A 13,352-nucleotide genomic window follows, 5' to 3' on the forward strand; every position below is an offset into this window, starting at 1 on the left:
CTATGTAGAAATGTAAAGTAGTATATGATACAAATTTGATGTCAATGCCTAAATTCAGATGTGTGCTGGATTTTAGAGAGATACTATAGACATCTCAGAAGCATATGTAGCTGTTCTCTTTAAATATTTTTACTTCTCTTATAATAAACTACACAAACAGGAAAGTTAATTCATCACTCCAATCAGTTGTTGAAAATATTATCTACAAAAACACTGCCAAAAATTAGACATTTAATATCAACATATTTGCAGATATGAAGAGTTGCAGGTACTTTACTAGTGAAATTATAAATTTAGAGATAGAACAGTCTAACATGATAAAATGTGCAAGAAAACACAACCTTTTCAAATTATTTTGACCATAAGGTCAAAACAAAATTAAAACTACAAAATAATAAAACCTCTTGTTAACAGACTAGCTGAAGCATAGCTCACACACCTGATAAATGTTTCTCACCTAGAAAAAATGAGGCAGCTTAGATTCAGATTTTATATTAAATAAGTAAACGGGACAAAGGAAAAATCCACATGCTCCGAAGACTTTATTTCAATTAAAAATTACACAGATAATGTAATTAAAGGCTTGCTAGAACTGAACTCACCACTTGTTTCTTCCCCATACCATTCAAAATCAGTCCTTGAGAGAGACACTGAACAGCTTCCTAAACCCGACAGTGTTGACTCTCACCTCAGCTTACTCTGCACAAAAATAAGCTTCTGATAGACAGGATTAGCTAGACATGAACCTTGTTGTCCCTGATATTGCTCTTATTTAAGTCTATGGGAATTTTGCCATCAACTTTCCAGATGGAACAGCAGTAGGTCTTAATGCTGCTTGCAATTAAAGAAATACAAGATCCCATGACCCTTTACTCACAAGAGTAATTCTTACCCATGCTTACATTGATCGGGATGCGGGACAAAGGGTTAAATATCGGGACATCTGGTCACCCTATCCAAACGTGACCCAGGCTAAATTGCACTGAACTGAATTTATTTGCCACAGAAGCATAACGGGCTAAGTCAGCACTGCCAGGATTTAAACCAGTGGTTCTGAGGAGTGTAGGTACTGCAAGTCCTGAGATTTAGACCATTCTTATTTTTATAGCTCTTTACATCTTCAAAACACATTACACTGATTTAAAAACCCTATGATATAAGCATATTTATTATAAGGATAAGGAAACCAAGGCAGTAAGAGAGACTTGCTTGCCCAAGCCCACAACAGAACAGGGATCAGAAATTCCTGGCTGCCATTTGCACGAGACCATGATCATGTTCATGTACAAGACATTGCTAGTTATTTGATCAATAAAGGGGGTTAATATGTCCCCTTGGAAAAAGTCACTCTTTTTGGTCTATATGGGGGGGGGGGGGGCAAAAAAAGCCCACAATTGTTAACACTGGTGAACTCCAACAGCAACAGCACCAGTGTAAACAACGCTCCCACAAGCACTAGCATTCTTAATACAGTACTGTATTATGTAGGTCTGAGGAGGGTTAACAACACTGTTAAAAAAGTTGGTGGCCACAGGAGCTTGGTCTATGCGAGGGCTCCCAATATTGCTACAACTAAGATGCAATTGCAAAACACGCTGCCTGCTCAGTTATTTCAGCAAACTGATTTTAAGCACTGCTTTTAAAGCTACAATCTCCTGACGTGGCCGTGTTGGCCAGCTCAGATGGGGCACAGAACTTTACTGAAAGGGCTTTTGAAGAAAAGACTTTTCAAGATTGGTCTGTACCATGAACAGTTCTTAAACTACAGCTTTTAATCAAGATCTGGGTCCCATCTGCACAACCGAGGTAGCAGAATCCATATTCAACACAGTTACTTAGCACAGCTGAAAATGCAGGTCAGGTTGGGGGCCTCAGAAAGCTCAGCAGGATTAAAAGCCTCCATATAGCCATCCATCTGTGTTACACACCGAACTGGAGCTGAAGGGGGGCCACTAGCAGGGAGACGTCAAAACCCCTGCCTCCAATCTGAGAGGAAGAGGCTGTAAATCTCAAAAATAACTCTAAGAGCCCCATCCTGCACCCTCCCCCCATGAGGGAGCTTTCCCCCCCACACCCCTTCCCCAACCTGCAACCCTCCCCCACACACTCTCCCTCTCCACCTACACACGACCCCCATGAGGAAGCCTCACCCTACCTCCAACCCCCAACACATTCCCCCATAAGGGAGCTTCTCCCCACCTGCAACCCCCCCACTCCCTCCTACATGCCCTCTCCCCACACTCCCTGCTCCCCACCTCCAACCCCCAACACATTCCCCCGGTAAGGGAGCCACCCCGCATTTCCCCTCCTCTCGCCGCGGCAACCTGCCCAGGCCCCTCACCTGGCGGGCTCCCTGCTGCGGGGGCTCCATGCCGCGCCTTGCCTGGAGCTCGCGGCCGGCTCCACAGCCCAGCGCGCCCGTCGCCGAGACGCTGGAGCCGCGGGGGAAGGGGAGGGTGCTGCCGGGCAGGGATTTCCGGGCGGCCACCAGGGGCTCAGCGAGGAGGCTGCGGGCCTAGAGGTTAACGCCCCCCCCAGGCTCGGCCCGGGCCCGGGCTGCACAGCAAGGCGCGGGCGGGCCCGCCCCCCCAGCAGGGACCACCCCGGCCGGGCTGGAGCCCGCGCTGCGTGAGGCGGGGGCTGGAGCGTACGTGTGGCTGCGGCCCCCGGGGAGAGGATGGCGAGCTCGGGGGGGGGGCGGCCTGGTGTAGTAGCTGGGGCCCCCCCTCCAGCTCGGGGCGAGGCCGCTTTTGGCTCATCCCTCCTGCCTCTGGGCTAGGCGGGGTTGGCGGGGGCTCCGCTCTCCGAGGCCAAGAGCGCCGGGGGTAGCGCCCAGGCCCCCAGCTGCTGGGTCACGCAGCCATCGCCCCTAGCCGGCTCCCCCTCCTCCGGCCCTTGTGTCAGACACTGTAGGGTGTGGGCGTCAAGCAGGCCCGAGCGGGCAGCCCCCTCTCCTTACAAGCGGGATCTGCAGTTAGGGCTCCGCCCCGGCGGCCCTTGCGCCCCATGGGGCTGCGGTCTGCAACCTTTGCTGGAGCATCTCTCCCTGGTGACGACAGGGAACCTCACTTTTAAGTGCATCTTGTAATGTTTTGTTTAAAGTGGACCGTGGGGGAGGGGGAGGGCTGGGGAAGAAGCCTCAAAAAGAACACAACGATGAACAGCAGGGCCCTGCAATAGTACTTTGCATGGCCATCCTTGGAGCCTTTGCTCGTTTACCAATGGAGTTAGCTCATGTTGTTCATTTGTGATGCCCCCCCGCCAATTCAAGGTTCCTCTGCAGTCCTGGACAGGAAGAATCAGAAGGAACGTGGGGGTTTGTGCACTCAGGCTCTGAAGGGGAGGAAATAATATAAGTACAGAAATAAGTACAGTATCACAGAAAAAAATGGAACTAGCAAGAGGAATCCAGACTAAGAAAAACAAAATATATGGATTTGCACAATTCTAAGAAAAATCTAAACAAAACTCCCACTATCTAAACTAGGCTCTCTGTTCAATGACTGAACACATACTCTTAAAAGGGCAAAATACAAGAGCCACCAGGATGGTGTGAAAGAGCTCTGTGTGGCTTGTCAAATACAACTATTTTCCAACTCTACCATTGCATTAAAATATGCTTTTAATATCACCACTTTTAAATGTGCAGGTTTTTTGTTTTGTGTTTTTAAAACAGCCTTGACTGGTAATTATGAGAGACCAAAGATTGCATTTTAAAAGCTCTTACAGCAAATCAAATGTAGAAAAAAGACAGGAAGACCATAACACTAATGCCCAAGCTGCCCTGTGATCAAAGGAACTGATTGTTGGGAAACACACCTACACATGAACACGGCATAGTGTTTCAGAAGGAGAGAGAAACCATCACCAGGTTCTCTTCAGTTTGCTGGTAGTAGGGAGGGAAAGAACTGGAAGGAACCTATTCCTTTATACTGTCCTGACGTGTACTTTACACACTTGTCCAGAGTAGTTATGTATTGGCACATGAATAGTCAATAGCTGGTATAAGATACCAATCTCTAAAAGTGCACTCAACTGGAAGTGTATTACCTGGGTTTATTGTGTATTGTAATTTTTAGCTAGAGCAGTCAGTAGGTGTAAGAATTGTGCGAAGGGAAAACCCAGAATCTTTTCTATTAGACTTAAGAAACCCACATACATAGCCTTAACATTTGCGTTACTTATTTCCTGTAATGGTGAATGACTAGTGCAACACGTACAGTAGAAAACTCAGGTGCATAAGGCACTGGACACTGAGCTCTGCACTCTTGCTTTCCCTAGCTTTGAAAATAAAACTTTTTTGCTAAATGCTTTAAACCTCTAATTGTTCTGTTTTACAGAAATTAAAAATGACCCAGGAAAAGGAAGTTTTTACCAGTTTACCCAATTGACCTTGCAACATGTTTCAGTTATACTGGTTAGGATGAGAGAGGAGTGCAGAGTAACCAAATGCAAGTAAGTACTTGATGGAGTTTATAGTGTTATACTTCTACATAAACTAGGACGAGAGAGGATTCAGTTCTAAAGATACCATTATTCTTTAGTATATTACACAAACCTGTTCATTATCAGACATCATAAATACACATTTGCTTCTAGTGGACAACAGTGGATTACTAGTATAAGCCAAGATGCACCAAAGGGAGTCAGGAGTTAGAGTTACCAGCAGCTGTCCTCCTTTTGATGGTGCATCTCATTTCTAAATCCTGGACCAGAAGCAGGGTGCTGCCATCAATCAGTTGTGCACATCATCATCTGCCATTCTTATTTACTGCTGTGTTTGGGAACCCTTGCAACCAAAGGACTCAGAACCCAAGGATGCTCTCTTACACTTAGGCACATGAGTAACTTCACTGATTTGACTTCAGTTAGACTAGTCATGTGAATAAGCATTTGCAGTATCAGGCACTTAACTGCTTCTAGACTGATAAACCTGCTCTTGTAAATTGCTTCTGCTAACCTGCTATGGACTAGATCATCATTACATTTAGTGATGTGTCTTTACAAAGATGATATCTGTCAGCATTTAATAGCTGTAAAAAAATTAAAATAAAGTCAATTTTATTTTAAAGGTGAATGTGAGTTCTGGAGTCATTTGTGTTGTGAATGGCATTAAACCTAATTTAAAAAGAAACATCAGTTAAGAAACTTGTTTGAGACAGAAGCAAGCAGCAGAATAATACATTTATAAAGCACTCTCCCCTGGTGCATCAAGTCAACCTACTAAGCATACTCCAAACTTGCTACATCTTGATAAAACCATGGGGGATTATCCTTTGGGAATACACAAGCATCATAAAAATGAAGAAGGCTCTAACAAAAAGGAAGTATGGGAAGCACTTTTTCTTTAACTCAGGTATGATTAGACCACACAAGTACATGCAAGAAAACAGATCTTTTATTTTTGTAATTCTGAGATACTACAGCACATTTTTGGTACAAAATTGATGTTAAGCATCACATGTTGCAGTAAGAACTACAATGAAGACAGTATGATTATCTCATTATAGCTTTTTTCCTAATCCCCCTCCAAACTCTCTCCACACAAAGATATATTCTTACAATCCTGACAGGATTATTCTGGAGGTAAAACATAAGATATAATCTTTGTGAAGCTGCCTGCTTCTCAGAATTATGGCTGAGTATCTGAACAAATCCATGTAGCAGGGACCCACTGGGGATCATCCTGTGCCTGATGGACTGCAGACAGCAGCTGCACACAGGCCTCTTGTAAGTTGTCATTTACAATCACTTGATCAAAGAATTGACCAAACTGAGCTTCCATTTTCTTAGCACAGTCCTCCATCTCCTGCAAGTCTTCCTCCTGTAAGAGACAGTACAGACCTATAGAACATTATAGTTTCATGTGAGACACTTTTGGATGGGAATAGGTTTATCCAAGTTTTCACTTTCTACTCTTCCAAAGAGGAACTGGAGGTTAGTGGCTAGATGACAGAACTGGGAGCCAGGAGATTTGATTTCTCTTCCCAGCTCTACCATTGACTCAGTATGTGACCTTGGGCAAGACACTTAGCCCGTCTGTGCTTAAGTTTTCAATTTGTAAAATAAAGGATACTACTACTTCCTTACCTCACAGGGAGGTTGTAAGGGTTAATTCACTGATGTTCATAAAACACTTTGAGATCCTCATATAAAAGGGGGCATAGAAATACAAAGTAATATTATTATAAATAAAGACCTTCTATTCTGCCATGGTTCCCCCTGAAAGTGTTGCAGACATCCCTTCAGAAAACTTAGTTTCTATATGTCAACTCCAAACCATTTGCATGCGTGTCCCATTATAAACCTCATGCTTCTTGGAATAAGCTCCCTTGTATTAAAATATGATCATTTGATATTCGTTTGAGAATAAGAGGGAGTTCTTGCATATAATTTCCAGTGGGACTCAATCCTGCAAACCATCTGCAAGCAGAAGCTCTGACTGAAGTCATTGCAAGTTCCACGGGGCTTCCAGGATCAGTTATTTTGTATGTCTTTTCAGGGTAGGGACGATTTGGAAAACCACACCATGGGCCAGATCCTCAGCTAGTGTAAATTGGCGAAGTTCTAGTGACTTCAATGAAGCCATGCCAATTTACATCAGCTGAGGATGATTCCTGTCTGTAAATGTTAACACAAACGGAAATTATTCTGACTTATAACCTATAACAACTGTAAGATAGGCATGCCATTACAATGGTAATCAATTCTAAACCTTTGGAGCATGACTGATGGCTTACATGGTTCACAAGAAGTCTTCCTCTACCCCACATGCTGCATTGCACAGTTGCCTAGATGAGGTGAGGGTGCTGTTATTTGCCTCTGAAGTATCACTGTACTGGCTAATGCTACAGGCAGAATCCAGATGTGATAGACCAGAGGTCCGATCAGTTTTGCCACACCTATGTTCCTAATCTGTATTTCAGTTTGTCAGCAATATTTCCCCAAATTCCATGTTTTTAGTTATGTAATTATGATCACCTCCCACAGACAAAATGAAGGAAAAGGGAGTCTAGGAAGTCATCAGAAATCTAAAATTTTAAAACATACAGTGCTAGACAATGAAGGTCAAATTGAAGACTAAAAGTTATAGAAAAAAGTTTGACTTTTTTTTTAATCCTGTTTAATTTTTGTTAAGTGTCTAGACAAAGTAAGGCATCTATAATTTTACTGTAATATAGGTAGGAATGCATCACATGCAGAACACAACCACTGTGCTTTTGTTTTGAAATATCTATAGCGGATGTCTATAGGAAAAGGGACTCTATGACAACACTGAAGGAAGAGGGTTCCACATATTTAACTTTAAACGACATGGAAGTGCCTACCCAGAGATCTAGGCACCTTGGCTATATATTATAAAAACAAACCAAATAATGCAAATATAAATACAGAAATCAGACTTCCTCCAAAGAAACCCACTCTAGCCACATATCCCAACCCCAGGGCACAATTCCCAGCCCTCTGTTCTCCACTTCCACTCCAAAACACCAGGAAGAGAGAGGGGCTTCACAACATGCTGAATGTTATCAGATCTGATTTATTTCAGACCAAAGACATGAGGGTCCTTTAAACCATTAATACAATATAGGAATGTGGCAGTTTCTGACTGAACCATCACTGTTGCACCACCTTCATTCTCTGAAACTCACCTTGAATTTCATGTTCACATAATAGTCTGTAATGACCCTGGCGTTTTTCCGAGACTGTCTCATGCAGCTCATACTAGGTGGCTTGATGAATATAATATAGGCTTTTAGATCGTGTGTCCGAGCCATTTGGATACCCTGCAAGTCAAGGTCAGATAGTAGTTACATTAAAATGTATAAGTCGTATTCATCTCATATTTTATTTCTATTAAAAACAAATGGTTATGTACCATCATTTCCAGACTTTGCAGTATTCAAAATCCTAACATGGCCATTAAAAGGTTACATCCGCTACCTTTTAAGGGAGTTTTAAATCTTCAATTGTAATTCCTTTTTAGAGGCTCAAAACTGTCTTGGTTTTGGGGCTGCCTTTGGAAAAGATTGATTCTCCTGCTCCATGTATTGCAAGGCACTGTCTGCCTTTTGTTTCCTTCTCTCCATGCATTGATGCAATTGTTGATGTCAACAGATCACTGTGGGTAAGTAGTATTTGTAACCTGTTGTGAAAAGCAGGGGGAGTTCAAAAACTAATGAGTACAAAGTATGTTCTGCCACAGTGGCAAAATCAAATTTCCTTTTTTCATTGATAACTGAATTCAGGTGAAGGAATGGACAAGAAGAAAAACTCAAAAGGCAGCAGGAGCACAGGGAACATCAATGCGCAGCATAGGAGCCTTCATGGTAGGTTGTTTTGTTATGGTTTTGAGCAGCACACCATTTCACACCTGAGGCTGTGTAACTTATCTTCATTTCTTCAACCAGCGCAAGCCACTACACCAAGTCAAAGCTTGCACAATTCCAGGTCCATGTATCTAAAGGAAGTTTCCCTCTGGAATTTATTCCATGGAGCCTTTCTTCCAGTTATGTTTTTAAATGATATTTTGTTAGGTTCCCAGAGACACCCAGGTATGGAAGCCCTCTAAAATTAGAAGAATTAATACCAGCAAATAAGGGAGTAATTTAGAAAAATCTTAGAAAGGTTCTTTGCGGGACTTAAAGCCTTCAGCACCTTCTGACAACTATTAACTCAGACCTTTATTAGCCTTATCCCTCCCTACCAGCAAGCCCAGGGCCAGGAATTAGAAAGAAGAAAGTCTACGTGAACTAGCAGGATGCTGACTTTTTCATTTGGCTGAGTGGTCTAGAAATGGATCAGGAATCGTAAAGGGAGCTGAGAGAAATCTTGTTCTTTTCTGGGCTTTGGAGAAATATTTTTTGCAGTGCCCAAAAGAGGAGCATATGTGGAAGTTATCTTAATGTTTGAAGCACTGATTGTGACCATCAGTTAAGAATAGTAGCTCCATCTAAGGAGCAACATTTTTAGACCTTTAAGGTGATACAACCTAAACTTCTCTAACCAATCACCTCGCTGAGGAGATATAGTGACCATTCCGCCTCATAAAAGAATCTCAAGTCACACAGGCAGCTTCTGAAAAATTCTTTTGTTAACTCCACCCTGGTTCTCACCGATCAGTGATAAGGAAGAGGAAAAAGGGGTTCTCCCTCTAACCCAGGGGTGGCCAACCTGAGCCTAAGCCGCCAGAATTTACCAACGTACATTGCCAAAGAGCCACAGTAATACGTCAGCAGCCCCCCCATGAGCTCCCACGCCACCCCCAGCGCCTCCCACCCACCAGCAGTCCTTCTGATCAGCACCTCCCCCTCCCTCCCCGCACCTCCGGATCAGCTGTTTTGTGGCATGCAGGAGGCTTGGAGGGGGAGTGGGAGGAACAAAGCCACAGCAGGCTTAGGGCTGGAGTGGGGGCAGGGCCTGTGGCAGAGCCAGGGGTGGAGCAGTGAGCGCCCCCTGGCCCATTGGAAAGTTGGCAGCTGGAGCTCCAGCCCCGGAGTCAGTGCCGCATATTAACTTCTGAAGAACCGCATGTGGCTCCAGAGCCACAGGTTCGCCACCCCTGCGCTAAGCATTTAGAGAGAATTGGGGAAGGTGTTTCTTCAGAGACATTGCTGTGGCACTACTTTTAAGTCTAAAGAACACAACAATGTAAAATTAAGCTGGGGACGCTTTAGACTGTCTCAGGAGAATCATTCTTTCTTAAACGTTCCCGTCTCTCCTACTGGATTAAGTTTCCAAGCTATGAACGAACAGTTTTTTCAGTCGCTAGTAGCATTCGTTCAGGATGTACTGTCTCATTGTACAAAACAGTATAAGGCAATATGGGTCAGTGTCCATTTTTCCTGGAAAATTTTCAATTGAAAGTATGTGATACAATAACCAGAATAGACTTCTAAACCATGGTGATAAGCACATTAGAAATGATAGCATGTGTGCATGTATATACTCCACCTCACTTTGTTGTTTACAATGTACACAATCTTATTAATGAATCCTGATCCAATTTTATAGTAAGTTTGCTAATTGAACCTTCTCTCCAAGCGGTTCTCAGGACCTGTAGGATGCAGATGACAGTCTCTTCCATGAAGTTTAAGTCTTAGATCCCCCTAGTTACCTGTGGTTCCAAATCCAATATACAGATCTTCCCTTCATCAAGAACTGTTCGCACAGCATCAACGCTGGTGCCATATAGGTGTCCCTTGTATTCCCCATGCTCCAGCATTCTGCAAGAGGCGTGAGAAGGGAGAATGAGAAGAGAAGTGAAGCAGACCCTTTAAATGACAGCCTATGAAATATGCATTTAGCAATGAAATCAAGAGACCGAAGAGCTAAAGAAGGATTACTCCTCTGTGAAAACTGAATATTAAGACACAGGAACCGTTACTGAGGATAAAAATCTAGATTAAACAGGGCTGTCAGATCCAAATCTCCAGTCTCTGAAGAGACTCCAAAATTATGTATTTCTACCCACTTCCCCTCCAAATATACATGAGAAGGTTCAGAGGTCATGGTTTTGATTGGTATCAAGACATCTATATGGAAATTCTACACTGGTATTTACTACAGTAATAAAACCAATACTTTGCATTTATGTAGGGCTAACCGTCGGGATCTCAAAAAGACAGTTACCTTTTCTGTAACTGGTGTTCTTCGAGATATGTTGCTCCTGTCTATTCAACTTAGGTGTGTGTGCTCACCACATACACCGGTCCCGGAAGTTTTTCCCTCAGCAGTATCCGTAGGGGACACACATGCCGCGGTATATAGGGCACTGCTAGTTCTCCCCACCCTCAGTTCCTTCTTGCCAGAAACTCCGACAGTGGGGAAGGAGGGCAGGTTGTGGAATAGACATGAGCAACACATCTTGAAGAACACCAGTTACGGAAAAGATAACTGTCTTTTCTTCGAGTGCTTGCTCATGTCCATTCAACTTAGGTGACTCCCAACCAGTATCCCTCGGAGGTGGGTAGGAGTTCACGGACGTGGAGATTGCAACACCGCTCTGCCGAACTCAACGTCATCCCTGGCCTCCTTGGTAATGGCGTAGACGGCTGTGAATGTGTGCACTGAGGGCTACGTTGTGGCTCAAAAGATGTCGTGGATTGGGAAGTGTTCCAGGAAGGCCACCAAAGATGCCTGTGCTCTGGTTGAGTGGGCTCTGATGATTGGCGCCGGAGCACTGCCGGGAGCATGGTCCTGGTAGCAGGTGTGCCCTAGTCCATAATAGCCCAGAACTCCTTCCTAGAAGCCTCAGGAAGGGAGCCCTTGAACTTGGCTATGGCTTGCCACATGTTAAAATCATAGCATCTCAGGAGGGCTTGATGGTTGGCCACCCTCAACTGGAGGACGAATAAACCTTATGCCCAAACAAGTCTAGTCTCTTGGAGTCTTTGTTCTTAGGGGTACCCCGGGTTGACCTTGTTGTCCCCTGTGGATAACTGCTTCTACCACTAGGGAGTTGGGAGCAGGGTGGGTGTACAGGTACTCGTGGCCTTTGGATGGCACAAAATACTTGCGCTCGGCCCTCTTGGAGATGGGAGGAAGGAGTTTGCCACAGGGCATTAGTGATCTTAGAGACCCCATCATGAAGGGTAGAGCCACCCTGGCCAGTGCTGTGGAGCAGAGGACATTGAAGAGAGAATCCGAAGGCTCCTCTAGCTCCTCCGCCTGAAGATCCAGGTTGGCAGCGACCCTCTTCAGTAGTTCCTGGTGTGCTTTACCATTATCCGGAGGAACCGGGAGAGGTGGCCCCGTTATAGCCTCGTCTGGGGATGATGAGGAAGATGCCGGTGCAGTAGGATCCTCCACAACCATTTGTGGCCCAGTGGCTTGTTCCCCTGCTCCCTCTTTGACCTGCAGGGTCCTTTAAAGCACCCCCCGAGCCCTGCTGCTGGAGCCCTGGGGTAGTGGCGGCAGGGCTCCAGTGCTGATTTAAAGGGCCTGGGGCTCCGGCCACTGCGGGGAGCCCCGTGCCCTTTAAAGCACACCCCCAAAGGCTCCCTGCAGCGGCCAGAGCCCCCAGGCCCTTTAAAGTGCCACCTGAGCCCTGCTGCTGGAGCCCTGGGGTAGCGGCGGTAGGGCTCTGGTGGCAATTTAAAGGGCCCAGAGCGCTGCTGCGGTAGCAGTGGCCAGAGCCCGGGACCCTTTAAATCACCCCTGAGCCCCAGGGCTCCCAGCTGCCAGCTCTGGGGGTGATTTAAAGGCCTCAAGGCTCCCAGCCGCAGCCAGAGCCTTGGAGCCTTTAAACCTTGATTTAAAGGCCCTGGGTATTTAAAAGGCCCCGCCTCTTCCGGTCGAGGCCAAGCCCCCTGCTCAGGACTCCCGAGTACCGGTAAGTCCTTTAAGTTACTTTCACCCCTAGACGTTCCCCACGACGGGGAATGGTGCTGCTGAGGGCGGAAGTGGCCTGAACGCGTATTTACCCCATGACTGAGGAACCGCAGGAGCTGGTGTGGGTGGCACCGGGAGGATCATGATTTCCTGTGCTGCCTGCAGGGCCTCTGGCATGGACGGCACCCAGAGCTGATGGAGGCCTCTGCCGTTATCCAGGGCAGCCGGCGGGGAACGGGTTGGGCTACATCACTCCCTCGGAGCTTGGGCCTGAGATCCTGACATGGGTGAAGAGTTGCCTAGCATGGGACCTTGTTCACACTCTGTTTTATCCTTTCCCTTGCGGGAGGTTGGAGACTGGCCTCCCATCACCTTCTTTGGCTTCTTGGATGGGAACTGGTGCTGGCTGGTGGATGGCCAATGGCGCTGCGTACCAAGGTCACGGTGCTCAGTGCAGAGTCAGAGCATTGCTCTGGTGCTGGGGTGAGGGCTGAATATTGTGCTCCTTCTTAGTCCTTGGCTTGAAGGACTTGCAAAATTTGCACTTCTCACTGACGTGTCCGCCCAAGCAACGCAGACAACTGCTGTCTGAATCACTAATGGGCACGGGCCTCTTGCAGCAATCACAGGGCTTAAAGCCTGGGGACTGGGACATGCCCCATCCCGAGGCAAAGTCCAATTCAGAACCTACAAAGTCTCTAACTATAGCTAAGGGATTTATAAACACTAACAGAAAACTACATACACTATAATACAAGAGATAACTAGTTCGTACGAATGAGCAGCAACAGCACTAGCTGAAGCAACAGTTCCAGCACCGTCACTGGCGGCAAGAAGGAACTGAGGGTGGGGAGAACCAGCAGCACCCTATATACCGCGGCATGTGCACGCCACTCCAGGGGGCACCAGAGCCAGTCCCCTACGAATACTGCTGAGGGAAAAACTTCCAGCACCAGTGCACGTGGCAAGCACACACACGTAAGTTGAATGGACATGAGCAAGCACTCGAAGAAGAAGGG

General features: G+C 45.8%; 2 protein-coding genes across 4 annotated transcripts in view; both read right to left on the bottom strand.

Moving 5' to 3' along the window:
• TMEM237 (transmembrane protein 237) overlaps positions 1 to 2,455 on the bottom strand; it is a 29,874-nt gene extending 27,419 nt beyond the window's left edge. Inside the window, exon 1 of one of the 3 annotated variants that reach the window (XM_073306437.2) lies at positions 2,342 to 2,455. In XM_073306437.2, coding sequence (XP_073162538.1) covers positions 2,342 to 2,371 — 30 coding nt within the window. In that variant the 5' untranslated portion in view covers positions 2,372 to 2,455. Of the gene's footprint in view, positions 1 to 602; positions 1,386 to 2,341 lie in introns of those variants that run through there. The other 2 variants (XM_073306435.2, XM_073306436.2) reach the window with 2 other exon arrangements.
• A 2,974-nt stretch (positions 2,456 to 5,429) lies between these two features.
• MPP4 (MAGUK p55 scaffold protein 4) overlaps positions 5,430 to 13,352 on the bottom strand; it is a 57,450-nt gene continuing 49,527 nt past the window's right edge. The window contains exons 17-19 of the mRNA XM_073306434.1: positions 10,118 to 10,226; positions 7,653 to 7,787; positions 5,430 to 5,824 (exon numbers count right to left, since the gene is read on the bottom strand). Of these exons, the coding sequence (XP_073162535.1) occupies positions 5,633 to 5,824; positions 7,653 to 7,787; positions 10,118 to 10,226 (436 nt within the window). The 3' untranslated portion in view covers positions 5,430 to 5,632. The remainder of the gene's footprint in view (positions 5,825 to 7,652; positions 7,788 to 10,117; positions 10,227 to 13,352) is intronic.

This window comes from Lepidochelys kempii, chromosome 11, assembly GCF_965140285.1.
Source record: "Lepidochelys kempii isolate rLepKem1 chromosome 11, rLepKem1.hap1, whole genome shotgun sequence".
Lineage (NCBI taxonomy): Eukaryota > Metazoa > Chordata > Testudines > Cheloniidae > Lepidochelys > Lepidochelys kempii.